This window comes from Trichechus manatus, unplaced genomic scaffold, assembly GCF_000243295.1.
Source record: "Trichechus manatus latirostris isolate Lorelei unplaced genomic scaffold, TriManLat1.0 scaffold00014, whole genome shotgun sequence".
Taxonomy (NCBI): domain Eukaryota; kingdom Metazoa; phylum Chordata; class Mammalia; order Sirenia; family Trichechidae; genus Trichechus; species Trichechus manatus.
The window spans coordinates 14,576,326-14,593,539 of record NW_004443950.1 but is presented as its reverse complement, the minus strand read 5'-3'; the positions used below and the strand labels follow the sequence as shown (position 1 = coordinate 14,593,539).

At 37.2% G+C, this 17,214-nt stretch overlaps 1 protein-coding gene across 3 annotated transcripts in view; it reads right to left on the bottom strand.

Moving 5' to 3' along the window:
* Window positions 1-17,214, bottom strand: part of RPGRIP1L (RPGRIP1 like) — a 118,796-nt gene that overhangs the window by 8,145 nt on the left and 93,437 nt on the right. For all 3 annotated transcript variants that reach the window (XM_023726898.1, XM_023726901.1, XM_023726900.1), the window contains one exon: window positions 8,780-8,963. In XM_023726898.1, coding sequence (XP_023582666.1) covers window positions 8,780-8,963 — 184 coding nt within the window. The remainder of the gene's footprint in view (window positions 1-8,779; window positions 8,964-17,214) is intronic.

The window sequence follows — 17,214 nt, the reverse complement described above, 5'->3', positions numbered from 1 at the left end:
ATTTTACTTATCAGTGCTAGAATGTTGTGCTGATAGATGAGTTCCACAACTGCTGGGAGATAAAAACCAAAACTCACTGCTGTGGAGTTGATTCTGACTCATTGTGACCCTATAGGACAGAGTAGAACTGCCCTATAGGGTTTCCAAGGCTGTAAATCTTTATAGAAGCAGACTACCACATCTTTCTCCTGTGGAGCAGCTGGTAGGCTTGAATTGCTAGGATATAGTACACATTTTTTTTATTGGACACCAAAATACTAAGCCAAATGGGAATTTTTTATTTTTGCTGCTAATTTTTATCTATTCAAGATGTCGTTTCAAGACAAGGGTAATCTCAGTGATTGTTTAAAAACAAACAAACAAACAAAAGACCATGAATTCCAAAGTCCAGCATCAAATAAGGGGTTTTTCAATTAAACCTAGACCAGTTCTGATGAATCTCAATGGCTTTAAAAAAAAAAAAAAAAAAAGATATCTTTACCATTAAAATTGGTAAAAAATTGGTTTAGTTGGAGACGGCTTCTACTTCTGCTTCATCCAGTTGGCCAATAGACTGTATTTCCTATTCTCTTAACAAACATCAAAATAGTGATAGCCACCACTGGTTACGTGATGTTTCTGTACTAGACACTGTACTCAATACTTTTCTCACTGCAATCACATGGGTTAAAAACTATGCTGACCCACATTTTACAGATGATGAAACAGACTCAGAAAAGGTAAGTAATTTGCCCAAGGTCACCTAGTTAAAAAGTGGGACAGCCAGAATTTGAATCCTGCAGTGTGTTCCTCCAGAGTCTGCCCTTTTAACCTCTATGCCGTAATTCCTCCTTCTTCTGTACGAAGCCAAACTTTACCTGCTGTTTAAGCTGCAGTTTGTTAGTGTAAGGCATCTGGAGTTTCAGAAATGTTCCCATACTGTATATCAAGAGAAACCACCTCATTTTTCTTATACTCTTTCAAAGAGATATTGCTTATATACATCTAGTTCAGGTGCCTTAAATTAACTCCCTTGGCTGAAAACTTTTTAAAAGTTCCTCTTTGAAAAAACTCAACTCTTTACCAATAAATTTAGTTCTCTAAAGGTGTACCCAACTTAGGTTCTCTGGCTTGCCTAAAGAAGGCCTCGATTGGATATCTCAGTCTATCTAGCCCAGTGGTTCTCAGTCTTTAATGTGCATCAGCATCCCCCTGGAAGGCTTGTTAAAGCACATATTATTGAGCTCCACTCCCAGTTTCTGATTCAGTAGGTTTGGGATAGGGCCTGGGAATTTGCATTTCTAACATGTTCTAAGATGATGCTGATACTGCTGGTCAGGGTCCCACACATTTAGAACCACTGAGAAATATTTCTTTGCCCAATTTTTAAATGGGATTAGGAACTAGTGAACACTTTTGTGTTGTCCATTAGGCATTATGGGAAATAAGGGCATTTTGGCCACCTCCAACTAAGCCATGGTCCTGAGGACATTCATTTGATGTTCTAAAACCAGGGCTTTGAACCAGTTCTTCCCAGTTCAGTCATGGCCAAGGAGGTGACACTAGAACAGACCTGAATTTTTAAAATCTGGGTGACCCAGGAACATAGCTGGAATGGGAAAAAATATGAAGCCTTGCTAGAAACTTAATCTCCCTTGTAGAAAACAAGGGCAGTGTAAGCGTTGCAGAGCAACCAAATCTCTTGCCCGTGGAATTCTGCGCAGAGTTGGAAACAGTGGTGCCTGGCTCCAAGATGGTGGCCAACCACTCTTTGTGTGTCGCTCTCCTTAGTCCTCACAATAATCCAATCTTATGCATCAGACTCCTGAAAGGGTTCACAACTCCTCTTCTGAGTTTCCTAGTCCAGGGTTTCAGCCTATAATTTCTCCCGTTCTGGTTATGGTTCCAGATCACTCAAATTTTGAAAAATTCGGTCTCTACCAGTTTCGTTTCATTGCTGTTGTTGTTGTTAGGTGCCGCTGAGTCGGTTCTGACTCATAGTGACCCTACGTACAACAGAACAACAGAACAAAACACTGCCCCGTCCTGTGCCATGCTCACAATCTTTGTTACGCTTGAGCACATTGCTGCAGCCACTCTGTCAATCCGTCTCTTTGAGGGTCTTCCTTTTTTCCCTGACCCTGTACTCTACTAAGCATGATGTCCTTCTCCAGGAACTGATCCCTCCTGACAACACGTCCAAAGTATGTCAGACATTGTCTCGCCATCCTTGCTTCTAAGGAGCATTCTGGTTGTACTTCTTCCAAGACAGATTTGTTCGTTCTTTTGGCAGTCCGTGGTATATTCAATATTCTTCGCCAACACCACAATTCAAAGGCATCAATTCTTCGGTCTTCTTTATTCATTGTCCAGCTTTTGCAGGCATATGATGCAATTGAAAATACCATGGCTTGGGTCAGGCACACCTTAGTCTTCAAGATGACGTCTTTGCTTTTCAACACTTTAGAGATGTCTTTTGCAGGAGATTTGCCCAATGCAATGCGTCTTTTGATTTCCTGACTACGGCTTCCATGGGTGTTGATTACAGATCCAAGTATATTGAAATGCTTGACAACGTCAATCTTTTCTCTGCTATCATGATGTTGCTTATTGGTCCAGTTGTGAGGATTTTTGTTTTCTTCATGTTGAGGTGTAATCCATACTGAAGGCTGTGGTCTTTGATCTTCTTCAGTAAGTGCTTCAAGTCCTCTTTACTTTCAGCAAGCAAGGTCGTATCATCTGCATAATGCAGGTTGTTAATGTTAGTCTTCCTGCAGTCCTGACGCCCTGTTCTTCTTCATATAGTCCAGCTTCTTGGATTATTTGCTCAGCATACAGACTGAATAGGTCTGGTGAAAGGATACATCTCTGATGCATACCGTTCCTGACTTTAAACCACACAGTATCCCCTTGTTCTGTCTGAACAACTACCTCTTGATCTATGTCCAGGTTCCTCGTGAGCACAATTAAGTGTTCTGGAATTCCCATTCTTTGAAATGTTATCCATAATTTGTTATGATCCACACAGTCGAACGCCTTTGCATAGTCAATAAAACACAGGTAAACATCTTTCTGGTATTCTCTGCTTTCAGCCAGGATCCATCTGACATCAGCAATGATATCCCTGGATCCACGTTCTCTTCTGAAGCCAGCCTGAATTTCTGGCAGCTCCCTGTCGATATACTACTGCAGCTGCTTTTGAATGATCTTCAGCAAAAGTTTACTTGTGTGTGATATTAATGATATTGTTCGACAATTTTTGCATTCGGTTGGATCACCTTTCTTGGGAATACGCATAAATATGGATCCCTTCTAGTGCTGCATCTGTTTGTTGAAACATCTCAATTGATATTCCATCAATTCCTAGAGCCTTGTTTTTTGCCAACGCCTTCAGTGCAGCTTGGAATTCTTCCTTCACTACCATTGGTTCCCGATCATATGGTATCTCTTGAAATGGTTGAATATCGACCAGTTCTTTTTGGTATAATGACTATGTGTATTCCTTCCATCTTCTTTTGATGCTTCCTGCGTCGTTTAACATTTTCCCCATAGAATCCTTCACTATTGCAACTTGAGGCCTGAACTTTTTCTTCAGTTCTTTCAGCTTGAGAAATGCTGCGCATGTGCTTCCCTTTTGGTTTTCTATCTCCAGCTCTTTGCACATGTCATTATAACACTTTACTCTGTCTTCTCGAGCTGACCTTCAAAATTTTCCATTCAGTTATTTTACTTCATCATTTCTTCTTTTGCTTTAGCTACTCAACATTCAAAAGCAAGTTTTAGAGTCTCTTCTGACATCCATTTTGGTCTTTTCTTTCTTTCCTGTCTTTTTAATGACTTCTTGCTTTCTTCATGTATGATGTCCTTGATGTCATTCCACAACTCGTCTGGTCTTCGGTCATTAGTGTTCAACGCATCAAATCTATTCTTGAGATGCTCTCTAAGTTCAGGTGTGATATCCTCAAGGTCGTACTTTGGCTCTTGTGGACTTATTCTAATTTTCTTCAGTTTCAACTTGAACTTGCATAGGAGCAACTGATGGCCTGTTCCGCAGTCGACCCCTGGCCTTGTTCTAACTGATGACACTGACCTTTTCCATCGTCTCTTTCCACAGATGCTGTCGATCTGATTCCTGTGTATTGTATTCCATCTGGCAAGGTCCATGGGTATAGTCACCGTTTATGCTGGTGAGAAAAGGTATTTGCAGTGAAGAAGTCATTGGTCTTGCAAAATTTTGTCATGCGATCTCCAGCATCATTTCTATCACTAAGGCTGTATTTTCCAACTACTGATCCTTCTTCTTTGTTTCCAACTTTCGCATTCCAATCACCAGTAACTATCAATGCATCCTGACTGCAAGTTCAATCAATTTCAGACTGCAGAAGCTGGTAAAAATCTTCAATTTCTTCATCTTTGGCCTAAGTGGTTGGTGTGTAAATTTGATAATAGTCATATTAACAGGTCTTCCTTGTAGGCATATGGATATTATCCCATCACTGACAGTGTTATACTTCAGGATAGATCTTGAAATGTTCTTTTTGACGATCAATGCAATGCCATCTTCTTCAAGCTGTCATTCCTGGCATAGTAACCATATGACTGTCCCATTCAAAATGGCCAATACCAGTCCATTTCAGCTCATTAATGCCTAGGATATCGATCTTTATGCGTTCCATTTCATTTTTGACAATTTCCAATTTTCCTAGATTCATACTTCGTACATTTCACGTTCTGATTATTAATGGATGTTTGCAGCTGTTTCTTCTCATTTTGAGCGTGCCACATCAGCAAATGTAGGTCCTGTAAGCTTGACTCCATCCACATCATTAAGGTGAACTCTATTCTGAGGAGGTAGCTCTTCCTGAGTCATCTTTTGAGTACCTTCCATATCTGGGGGGCTCATCTTCTGGCACTGTATCAGACAATGTTCTGCTGTTATTCATAAGGTTTTCATTGGCTAATTCTTCTCAGAAGTAGACTGCTGGGTCTTTCTTCCTAGTCTGTCTTAGTCTGGAAGCTCACCTGAAACCTGTCCACCATGGGTGACCCTGCTGGTATCTGAATACCAGTGGCATAGCTTCCAGCATCACAGTTACATGCAAGCCCCCACAGTACAACAAACTAACAGGCACGTTTCACTGGCAATGACTAAACCAGTTGGAAGCCTGTCTAAAAGTCTAGATGGTTAAACAAAAGAAAACAAAACAAAAAACACTACAATTTCAAAACTTCAAATACATCTTTAAAAAAGTGACTCCAGTGATTCTGAAAATTATCGGAACTCTCAAAAAGTCAAACTGTTTACCTATCATTCTTATCAGAAGTCATATTTGTTTAGGACTTGCTGGATTTTGATATAAACTTACTCAAGTATGTCTCAAAAAAAAAAAAAAAAACAAAAAAAACAAACCAGTAGTCCATATGCTTGAGATGATTTTGAGTTGTCTACCATTAAAAGCACATCCTTCACTTGTGTAGGGTGGAGAAATCCTTATATTCCCTATCAATGTCATAATGGCAAAAATAAGAAATGCAGACGGTTTAATAATAAAGGGTTGATAACCTTGAATCTCAGATAACTTCTGTATTAAAGTGTTACCATCCTTGTAATCCTTATCTTTGCCAAATTTCTCCTCCCATTAGTAACAAAATCTGAAGCTCTGTATATTCTTCATCATCTGAATTAAATTTTAATTGTTCCAAAAAACAGACTTCTCAGTCCTCAGAGACTAAGGGCCCAGATCTGTATAAGTCTCATAAAAACTTTGGACGATTTCATTAATCTTTCTTCTCCCCATTGTCAATTCCCTAGAAGGCTTTATTTAGCCCAGACAACATTCTTCAGACCTACCATTAATCTTACTTTTTTCCAAACTACTTTCTTGCCTTCTCAGCATTCTCTGAGCAATATTTTCAAGCCCAATAAAATAAAAATGTTTTGTGTTTACTACCAATGTCTAGCAAGTGAATTCAACTTCAGTTTTTTTCACTGATAGCAGCCCTAAGAAGATATATGTGTGTGTGTGTGTGTGTGTGTGTGTGTGTGTGTGTGTGTATATATATATATATATATATATATCAAGAGCCCTGGTGATGCAGTGGTTAAGTGCTCAGCGGTTTGAACTCACCAGCCACTCTGCAGGAGAAAGATGTGGCTGGCTGCTTCTGTAAAGATTACAGCCTTGTAAACCCTATAGGGCAGTTCTACTCTGCCCTACAGGGTCGCTATGAGTAGGAATTGACTCGATGGCAATGGATTTTGTTTTTAATTTTTTTTTTTGGTCTCTCTCTGTATATATGTATATTGATTTTTTTTTCTTTTTTGCTATAGGTGAAACTGGTATTAACAACTATTAATAAAGACCGAATTAGACTACGAATGATCCTGGGGATCACTAGACTAAACCCCTCATAAATGTACCCAATTTAGGTCTCAGCATATAAATCCCTTTTGTATAGGTTCAAGTAATATTGCAGGGAAATCCATTGCTGGTTCAGTTAACCTCTCTAATGGTATGGTGTTCAAACAGCAGACAGCGTGTACTAATTGTCTTCTAAATTTTCCATCAGAATTAAAAAGTCAGTTTGGAAATAAAAAACTTTCATTAACATTTAATGAGATTTGGAAGATGTAAGGTTACATTATACTGACCTTCTATATCAAGTAAATCATTACAGTAATTAGATAGTTACTTATTAACTAAAGATTCAAGGGGATTCCCCCTGCAATGAAGGAGATGCAAATAATTTTAAAGTAAACATTTTCATTATGTCATACTGTAAGTGAAAAATAAAATAGTGAAAAATAAAATAATAAAACCTTCCACAAGGTTAACATTATTTTTCAAATTTGCTTATGATCTATGATACCAATTTTTTTAGATACAGTAGGTATAAAACAGCAATATTTTGCTTCTAAACATAAGTACATTTCTTCTTCCCTCTTTCTAGGTACATCTCCTTAAAATTCTTTTCAATTAACTCTGAAAATTCTACATAGACAAATCTCATTAGGTATAAATAGAAGCTGAAGAAAGCTATAGTAAACACTTCTTCTGAATTAATTTCTAAGAGATTACTGGGTTTCTTGCTATCAAATGGCTAATTCATTAGAAACATAAGCAATTTTTAAAATGCCAGATAGCATAGTACCTTGCACTAAAGGGAAAAAAATTAAAAATCAACCAATCAACCAACCAAGAAAACCCCCCAAACAAATCCAGGTATAACCATGTGAGAAGAACAGAATTCAGGACTTGAGTATGTATCACAGGTTTGATTCCAAAGAAGGATTTGCATTTCTCTTTAAGCAAATGGAAACATCTGTTCTGCTTCATGGCCAAGTTCCTCAGTGTACAACCAATTTCTAAAAAATTAAAAACAATTTTGTTGCCAGTTCAACCACAGGTTTTACCGTTGACCCTTATGAAGAATAATACAAAAACTAAAAGAGTTTCTCTGTCTCTTTTCTTGGGATTTCTTCATTAAAATTAATTGACTAGACAGTTCTTTCATTATTGATGATATTTTGATGTTTTACTTTCCTGGTACTTTGCAGCTGAGGATCTCTAGCAAGCTTAAGAAAACAGTTTTGGAAATGTTTCTATCAAGTGAATGAAAGGAGGGAAGAATTACATTCTTGTCCAGACCACACTACTTGTTTCTCAACCCACCTGATATTAAAGAACTACAGAATGTGAGTTGGAAGGGATCTTAGAGAACTCCTCACTTTATAGTTAAGAAATGCGGGAACCATGAAATTTGCCAAAGTTCACAGAACTAGTAAGAGTCATGGATACAGGGAGAAAAGACTACATCTCTGGATATTCAAGACTGCTGTTTTAACAACAAACACACTTCTAAAAATGTCACTTGCAAAAAGAAAAAAAAAGCAACCATGAGCATCTGTAATCCCAGTGAGACAATAGCATGAGTATACATGCTGATTATAATGCAATCTCTAATACTGGTGAGAAAATACTAGTGTTCCACCAGCATGAACTGACCTGTTTTGTTAAAGAGAACACAATACTCCATCTTTATGGTTTATTTTAACATAAAGATATAAGATAGCTTAATAAATAGTTTTGAGTTAGGGTCATGAGGGTTTAATATGATTTAAAATTTCTTCTCTAAGCATACACTGATGATCACATACTATTCTTAAAAACTCCTTAAAGGTGATTGATCTAAGAATTTACAAGGCCCCTACCGGCTCGGTATTGGTCAAGTAGACTTAAATGTCAACGGGCTGGTATTAAGCCCTTAAAAGGGGAAACCTGCCTACTCCTATGAATAGATGTGTGGGCTAAATGATGAAAAAGCATTGTAAGAACTTATGCTTCACTCAGTTAAAATCCTGAACATCTTAGACACTAGAAGAGATAGATACGTATTTGTAAACATGTGAATAAGACATGGAGCAGAAAGATAGAAAAAAACTGTGCCATTAAATGGTTTGAATTATTAAAAAAACTAGTACTTTTTTTTCCTTGAAATATCATATTTTTCTACTAATTCAATTACAGGCCAGGTGGTATTTTCTATGGATACTACTATACAGGAGGAACAGCTAGAAACATTGCTTTCCTATTCTTCCTGTTTTCTCTTAACTTTAATAATATTTGAAATTCATTTTGCTAATCCTATGCTACAGGTTTGACATTAATCCATCTACTCTGACAAGACTTCCATGAGTTTATGTGAACGCTAAAGAATTTAACTTTCTCTTTGTTCTTTCAGCTTCCTTCCTAGATAAAAAAGACAAAAACAGTCTATATCACAAATGAATCATACGTACCATTGCTGTGGTTATAGTAAACCCATTGCCCACTCTTGGGTTTTGGAAGTGACACAGGTGTCTCCTCAGCAGGAAGACTGTAGAATCGGCACTCAACAAACAGCCGTTGAATACTGTCATCTTTGGTTACTCGAGAATCATTAAGGCTAAGAGCTATGATCTCAATTCGAATTTTTTCTGATGGCTGTTTAAAGAAAAGAACAACCAACAAAAATTAAAAACCCAAAAAACAAATAAGGAACCAGAAAACCAGTCCCAAATACTTTATTCTCTTTTACCATCAATTTTAAATAAAGGATGAAGGCCAATGGGTTTCTTTTTTGGAAAGCATTGTACACTACTGTATAGTTACACATGATAGATTATTGACGACAGAGAGGAGAGAATGAGATTCTAATGCCCCAGGGTTTGAAGTTAACAGTGTCATGGCAATAGTCTCCTGATTTACATTTGAGGCTATAAATACCCCACTAGTAGTCTATGAGGAATGAAGATTATGAGATCTTCATCTCCGATTGCTTTCAGAATGACAAGTATCAGCTGGCTTTGCTTCAAACTACGTAACGAAGTACATGTTTATCACCGCTTTTATTTAATCGACAGTATCTGGGAAAGTTTCAGTTATTCGGAGACCAAAGCCTGTTGAATACTTTATAGCTATTATGCTAATATATGTAGCTATATAAATCCATATTAACTAGAGCAGAAACTGCAGTTCATTCTCTCATACATTCTGCCAAAACATATTTCACTCAATAAGTAGTATGTTTTCAAATACAAGAGATACACAATTTTATATCTAATTTAACACTTACGGACTTTCTTGCAATTTATTTTCCATTTCATTTCTATAGGATTAGCAACTAAAACAGATACTGTTTGCATGTTTTATTTTTTATTTCAATCCTTGTTTAAAAGATTCTGGTTCCATGGACATTATTCTGGTAGTCACAAATGTTTCCCTGAGTAATGATTTCAAATACTTAACAGAATATGATTTAAAAAATTAGATTGCACCAAGATATCTTTCAGTTATTATTATTTCTAGTTACAATTTTAAGGTTGCTCTTTATTGTCAAAATCCCTTTTTACCAAATTCAGAGGCATGCTACTGTAAATTATACAACTTCAAACAGAAATCAGGAAAACCTGAAAATAAGACCTGTTTATACGACCAGCTTTTAGGAATTCACTGTTAAATACAAATCTGAGTGCAAATTCACCACAGTGATTACTTAGGTATTTCAAAGCATATAATATAATTAATCAAATTGAAAAGCCTAAGTATCCTATTGTAAAAATATCTCCATAAAGAACAATTTCCATTGCTGTCAAACCCCCTCAATATTTGATGAAGTAATTTTACCCCCTTCTTTAAAACACATTTTCTTTTATTATGTATTCTAAGATACTTTAACTAAAAACTCAAATCTGAATATTTCAATAAGGTTATTTTATTATTCAGTAGATTCATGGAAATTTTACTAGGATGACAGAGAAAATTCCACACCATTCTGTCTCCACTAATACAGGTACAAGGCTGCAGCTGGCAATATTACTAGGATTAGCATAGTATGATGAAATATTTAAAGGAAAATTTTTTCTAAAACCTAATAAATCAAATGACTGCCAAATGTCATTAAAGTGATGGTCTTTGACTTGAATATGCTTTTCATATTCAAATTTGAAAAGAAAGAGATGAAAGCCCAGAAAGGTTACTCGGTTTCAACTAATAACCTCAAGCCCCTCTCCGTTCACGTGCATAAAAAATGAAGTTGGCTCTATTGTCTAATCTCACTTCAGAAAAACCTTCTCTGCTTGCTGAAGACAGGGTAAAGGAAATATTTTAAGTGATATTATTTTTTCCTTAAAATGTACTGTGGTTGTCAAAATACTGTACACATATATATTTTATGATTCTGGTTCAGATGAATCACAACGTATAATTAAGTCTCTTAAGTAACTTGGAATCTGACAAACTTAGAATTGTTATAACAATAATATAAAACATTCATGCTTTTGCACAAAAGAATTAAAGGAAGACCACTATAAAAAGGCAAGAGAGGTATACCATTTATTTCTACCTTGCGAAGATCGGGATTTAGAATTGTTTATCACAGAATCCAGTGAAAAGACAAACTTTTACATAGCAGGGGAATCAAATTTATTTAAATGCTTATTTTATTAATAATATATTAACTATATAATCCCCATATGAAAACTTGCATTCTTGTAGGAACTAATTTAGGCTGCCAAATAAGACTATAAGCAACTCTTTAAAGTTTAAAATATAATTCTAGATGAAAGTATATACTTGGCTCACAGCCAAGAAAAGAAAGGGGGGGAACCCCAACACAAGAAACCCCCTACCATATTATCCAAAGAACTAAACAGCTTTAAAATTCTTTTTATACATCTATCTTTTTTCTGGTTCAGTTTTTTCTTCTGAGTCTCTCTCCCCACTCTCATTACCACTATCATATGTCCTTGTTAATTTTCTGACCAATATTTCTGACAAAAGTTATTAGTTATCATTTGTCGTTCATTTGATGCTACATGTACCAATTTAAATCCAGAAAGATAAATCTCAAGTAGTATATATCCAAAGAAGCAGCTCTGAATAAAGAATTTTCCAAACATTATATATTTTGGCTAGTGGTGCTACCAAAATTATTTTTCAACATTGCAACAATTCTCGTCGTGTTCAAACCCTTGTGAACCAAAAGTTCAACTAGATTACGTATATATGAAGATTTTGAAGCTTAAGAACCACATCAACCGCATAACAGACATCTCCAACTCAACATGTCAGAAATGAATTTGTTATTATCTCTCCTCTCTACCTCTCCTCTCTCCCAATCTTATTTCCTGCCTCAGCTGATGACATCATCATCCATCTCATTACCTATAACCAGGAGACCTTGGAGCAACTTTTGCTACCTCCATTTTTTTTCACACCCACCATATCGTATAGGTTACTTATTCCTGTTAATTTTACTTTCTAAATATCTCAACGATTCATTGAATTGTTTAAAGCCTATAATATTTCAGACACTTTGTCAGCTGTTGGATATACAAAGACAGAAGAGATATGGTTTATTCCTTCATTTTTATCTCTAGAGAAACTTATTTTGGTTCTCATCTGATTTGAGGGGGCAATTAATACAACAGTTTCCTAGTTATTACACAGTAGAAATCTGACAGAATAAAGGAGAAAATAGAGGGAATTAGCATAAAAGAAAACTGGTTGGTAGAACTGTAAGCAGACAGATGGCTAGTACGAAGATGATAAACTCAGTAATAGTAGGGGCCATTATCTTATACACAGTATACCCTCAATAAAAATCTGTTAAATGAGTGGATCTACTCTTATGACAGAGTCCCTGGGTGGTGCAAACAGTTAACATGCTTGGCTGCTAACTGAAGTGCTGGAAGTTCGAGTCCATCCAAAGCTGTCTTGAAAGAAAGGACTGATGATCTATTTCTGAAAAATCAGCTACTGAAAACCTAATGGAGGATAGTTTTACTCTGACACACACAGGGTTGCTGTGAGTCGGAATGCACTCGACAGCAGGTGGTACTCGTGACTGTGAGAGAGGCAACACACTCTTGCCTCTAATCCCTCACTCCCAGCTCCAACCATTCTCTATATTGTGGCAGAATTCTCTCCCTAAAAACAAATCAGGGTATCATGTTTCTACTTGAAAATCTTTCTATTACCCTACACTCTAGCCATCCCTCCAAACGTGTGATGTGCTCTCTTTGTATCGCTCAACTTTTGTATCTCTTGTTCATTCTGTCTGAAATCTTCTTCATCAAAATTCCACTTATCTGAGGTCCTGGAACACACACGTTCTCCTTTGCAAAAGCATTAGTTCTCTACACGAGTGAGCTGCACTCCTCAGTCACATTGTAATACATGGATTATTTACACATCTGCCTCTTTCTGTAGACAGTGAGCTCCTGGAAGGCAGGACCATATCTTATTCATCTTCTGCCATTTAACATCCTCTCCAGCACATGGCACAGAGCAGACTCAATAAACACTGAATGAAATAAAGAGAGGCTGAATATCTTTTACATATTCAGAATATCTTCTATGTATTACCAGAACTGACTGAAGCTGCAGTTATTAGTGTTTTCTCACTTGGCAAATATTTATTTTGCATCTAGCATGTTTTGATAGGGGCCCTGATAGCCCAAAGGTTAAGCATTTGGCTGCTAACCAAAAGTCTGGCAGTCGGTTCGAACCCACCCAGTGGATCTGCTGGAGAAAAGACCTGGAGATCTGCTTCCATACAGATTACAGCCTAGGAAACCCTATGGGGCATTTGTACCATCTTAAGGGTCGCTATGAGTCGGAATTGACTTGATGGCACACAAGAAGAACAAGTATGACTCAGGAAGTTGGTGATTAGTAACTGCTATAAAATATGTAGAAATATTGATGTTCGAGGTTTTAGTTGAAGACTATCTCAAGGACAGGAGCCCTGGTTGCACAGTGGTTAAAGCGCTCAGCTGCTAACCAAAAGGTGGCAGTTTGAAACCACCAAGCACTCCACAGAAGAAAGATGTGGCAGTCTGCTTCAGTAAAGATTTACAGCCTTGGAAACCCTTTGGGGCAGTTCTACTCTGTCCCGTTGGGTCACTATGATTTGAAATCAGCTCGACAGCAGTGGGGCTGTTTTTTTTTTTTTAATCTCAAGGACACATCAATATTGCTGAATCTAGGTAACAGGGTACTATTCTTTCAACTTTTCTGTATGTCTGAATTTTTTCATATTAAAAAACGAGGCAAAAAGACTATTCACTTAGGAGAACTGGAAGGGGAGAACAATATACCGATTCAAATGACAATGATCTAAGCAAGGCCTTTTCAAATAAATGCACACTAATGTCTGTTCAGAATTACTAGAGCAACCTGCCAGGTCATACCTCTGTAGAGTATCAGTCTCTTTCCGATATAGTAAGTTGGCCAGGAAGAGCAACCTGTAGGCTTTTCCTTTTTTGATTCCTCTCTGTGTGTATGAACCTCTGTTACTAGGTAAGGTGCTACTTGTTGTTGTTAGGTGCCACTGAGTTGGTTCAGCCTTACAGCGACCGCTACACTGTGTACAACAGAAGGAAACACTGCCTGGACCTGCGCCATCCTCACAACAATTGCTGTGTTTGAGCCCCCTGTTGCAGCCGCTGTGTCAATTCATCTCATTGAGGGTCTTCCTCTTTTTCCCTGACCCTCTACTTTACCAAGCATGATGTCCTTGTCCAGGAACTGGTCCCTCCGGATAACGTGTCCATCCTTAATTCTAAGGAGCGTTCTGGCTGTACTTCTTCTAAGACAGATTTGTTCGTTCTTCTGGCAGTCCATGGTATATTCAATATTCTTTGCCAACACCATAATTCAAAGACATCAATTCTTCTTTGGTCTTCCCTATTCATTGTCCAGCTTTCACACGCATATGAGGTGACTGACAACCCCATGGCTTGGTTCAGGAGCACCTCAGTCCTTAAAACATGACCTCTTTGCTTTTTAACATCTTAAAGAGGTCTTTGCAGCATATTTGCCCAATGCAGCACATCGTTTGATTTCCTGAATGCTGCTTCCATGGGCATTGATTGTGTATCCAAGTAAAATGACATCCTTGACTACTTAAATCTTTTCTCTGTTTATCATGATGTTGCTTATTGGTCCAGTTGTGAAGGTTTTTGTTTTCTTCATGTTGAGGTGTAATCCGTAGTGAAGGCTGTAGTCTTTGATCGTCATCAGTAAGTGCTTCCTCTCAATGTGTGTGAACCTTTGTTACTAGGTACGGTGCTACTTAGTACTCTTTTTATCTCATTGCCAATTGCCCTATTGGCTCCCCTAGTTAGCAAAATGTCAACATCAGCATGCAAAAAGGACATTTATCAATTTTGACTGTGGTGGACAAAAGTAATAAAAGTCATTCAAATAAGAACTGCATGCAACATATTTTTAGATGGACACTACACGTTATGTGATTGAATGATCTAGAAATGTGATGATGACTTGTATTACTCTCAGAGAAAAAGAAATGATAGCTCTCGTGATTTTGGCACAATACCACCACTACTGCTTTGTGTATGAGGCTAATTCACATTTTAGGATATATATATGTATATCTACATATACATACATACATATTATATACATGCATATACATATACCTTCAAATAGTATTTACTTGGGTTTATTATTGGCATGCTTAAGCTTTTCATGTTTTACTTCAGAGGATCCTGCTCATTCTTCCTCTGGTTTCAATCATCATAGCAGCCACACTGGAGTTGGAGTGTTAGGCTTCTAAAAAGTAATTCAACCTGACAGCCCTTAAACATAGTGCTGCTTTAAAGAGAATGGCCTATGATACAGTTTTTGAAACTTGTTTAAGTCGGTTAGACTTAAATCTAACTATGGTGACATTACAGGTGAGTTTCATTTCATTCTAAATCCTTCTTTATATTGTGCAAGTTTTTTACAATGAATAAGCATTTCTTTAATTTTTTTTATCTTAAAACATTTCAAACAGAAAAGTATAGAAAATAATTTGGTACTCAAGTACTCATCATCTTAAACAGATGTTACCATTTTGCCATATATGATTCATAACTTTTTGTTGTTGAAAAAATAAAATACTACAGATATAGCTAAAGCCCCCACCTCCCAATTCCTTTCCCCTCCTTCCTCATTCCCCAGAGGTAGCCACTACTCTGAAGTTGGTGTGTATTATTCTCAAACATACTTTCATATTTTTTACTACATATCTGTGTCCATAAACAACATTTAGTATTGTTTGCTGATTTTATAAAGTGGTATCATACTTGATCACCACTTGTCTGTCAGTCTGTTGTACTGTGGTGGCTTTCGTGTTGCTGTGATGCTGAAAGCTATGCCACTGTTATTTCAAGTACCAGTAGGGTCAGTCATGGTGGACTGGTTTTAGCAGAGCTTCCAGACTAACACAGACTAGGAAGAAGGAGCTGGCAGTCTACTTTTGAAAAAACTGGCCAGTGAAAACCTTCTGAATAGCAGTGGAACACTGTCTGATGTAGTGCTGGAAGATGAGCCCCTCAGGTTGGAAGGCACTCAAATTACGACTAGGGAAGAGATGTCTCCTCAAAATAGTGTCAACCTTAGTGATGTGGATGGAGTAAAGCTTTCGGGATCTTCATCTGCTGCTGTGGCAAGACTCAAAATGAAAAGAAACAGCTGTAAATATCCATTAATAATCTAAACATGGAATGTGTGAAGTATGAATCTAGGAAAATTGGAAGTCGTCAAAAATGAAATGGAACGCATAAACATCGATATCCTAGGCATTAATGAGCTGAAATGGCCTGGTATTGGCCATTCTGAATCGGACAATCATATGGTCTACTCTGCCAGGAATGACAGCTTGAAGAGGAATGGCGTTGCATTCATCGTCAAAAAGAACATTTCAAGATCTATCCTGAAGTACAACGCTGTCAGTGATAGGATAATATCCACACGCCTACAAGGAAGACCAGTTAATACAACTATTATTCAAATTTACACACCAACCACTAAGGCCGAAGATGAAAAAACTGAAGATTTTTACCAGCTTCTGTGGTCTGAAATTGATCAAATACGCAATCAAGATGCATTGATAGTTACTGGTGATTGGAATGCGAAAGTTGGAAACAAAGAAGAAGGATCAGTAGTTGGAAAATACGGCCTTGGTGACAGAAATGATGCTGGAGATCGCATGATAGAATTTTGCAAGACCAACGACTTCTTTATTGCAAACCCCTTTTTTTACTAACATATACGGCGACTATACATGGACCTCGCCAGATAGAATACACAGAAATCAAAATGACTACATCTGTGAAAAGAGATGATGGAGAAGGTTAATATCATCAGTCAGAATAAGGCCAGGAGCCAACTGCAAAAGAGACCATCAATTGCTCATATACGAGTTCAAGTTGAAGCTGAAGAAAATTAAAGCAAGTCCTGAGAGCCAAAGTACAACCTTGAGTGTATCCCCGAATTTGGAGACCATCTCAAGAACAGATCTGCGATACTGAACACTAATGAGCGAAGACCAGACGAACTGTGGAATAACATCAAGGACATCATATGTGAAGAAAGGAAAAGATCATTAAAAAGACAAAAAAGAAAGAAAAGACCAAAATGGATATCATAATAGACTCTGAAACTTACTCTTGAATGTAGAGTAGCTGAAGTGAAAGGAAAAAATGATGAAGCAGAAGAGCTGAACAGAAGACTTAAAAGGGTGGCTTGAGAAGGCAAAATAAACTATTATAATGAAATGTACAAAGAAATGGAGTTAGAAAACCAATAGGGAAGAACATGCTTGGCATTTCTCAAGCTGAAAGAAATAAAGAAAAAATTCAAGCTTCGAGTTACAATAGTGAAGGATTCTATGGAGACCTGG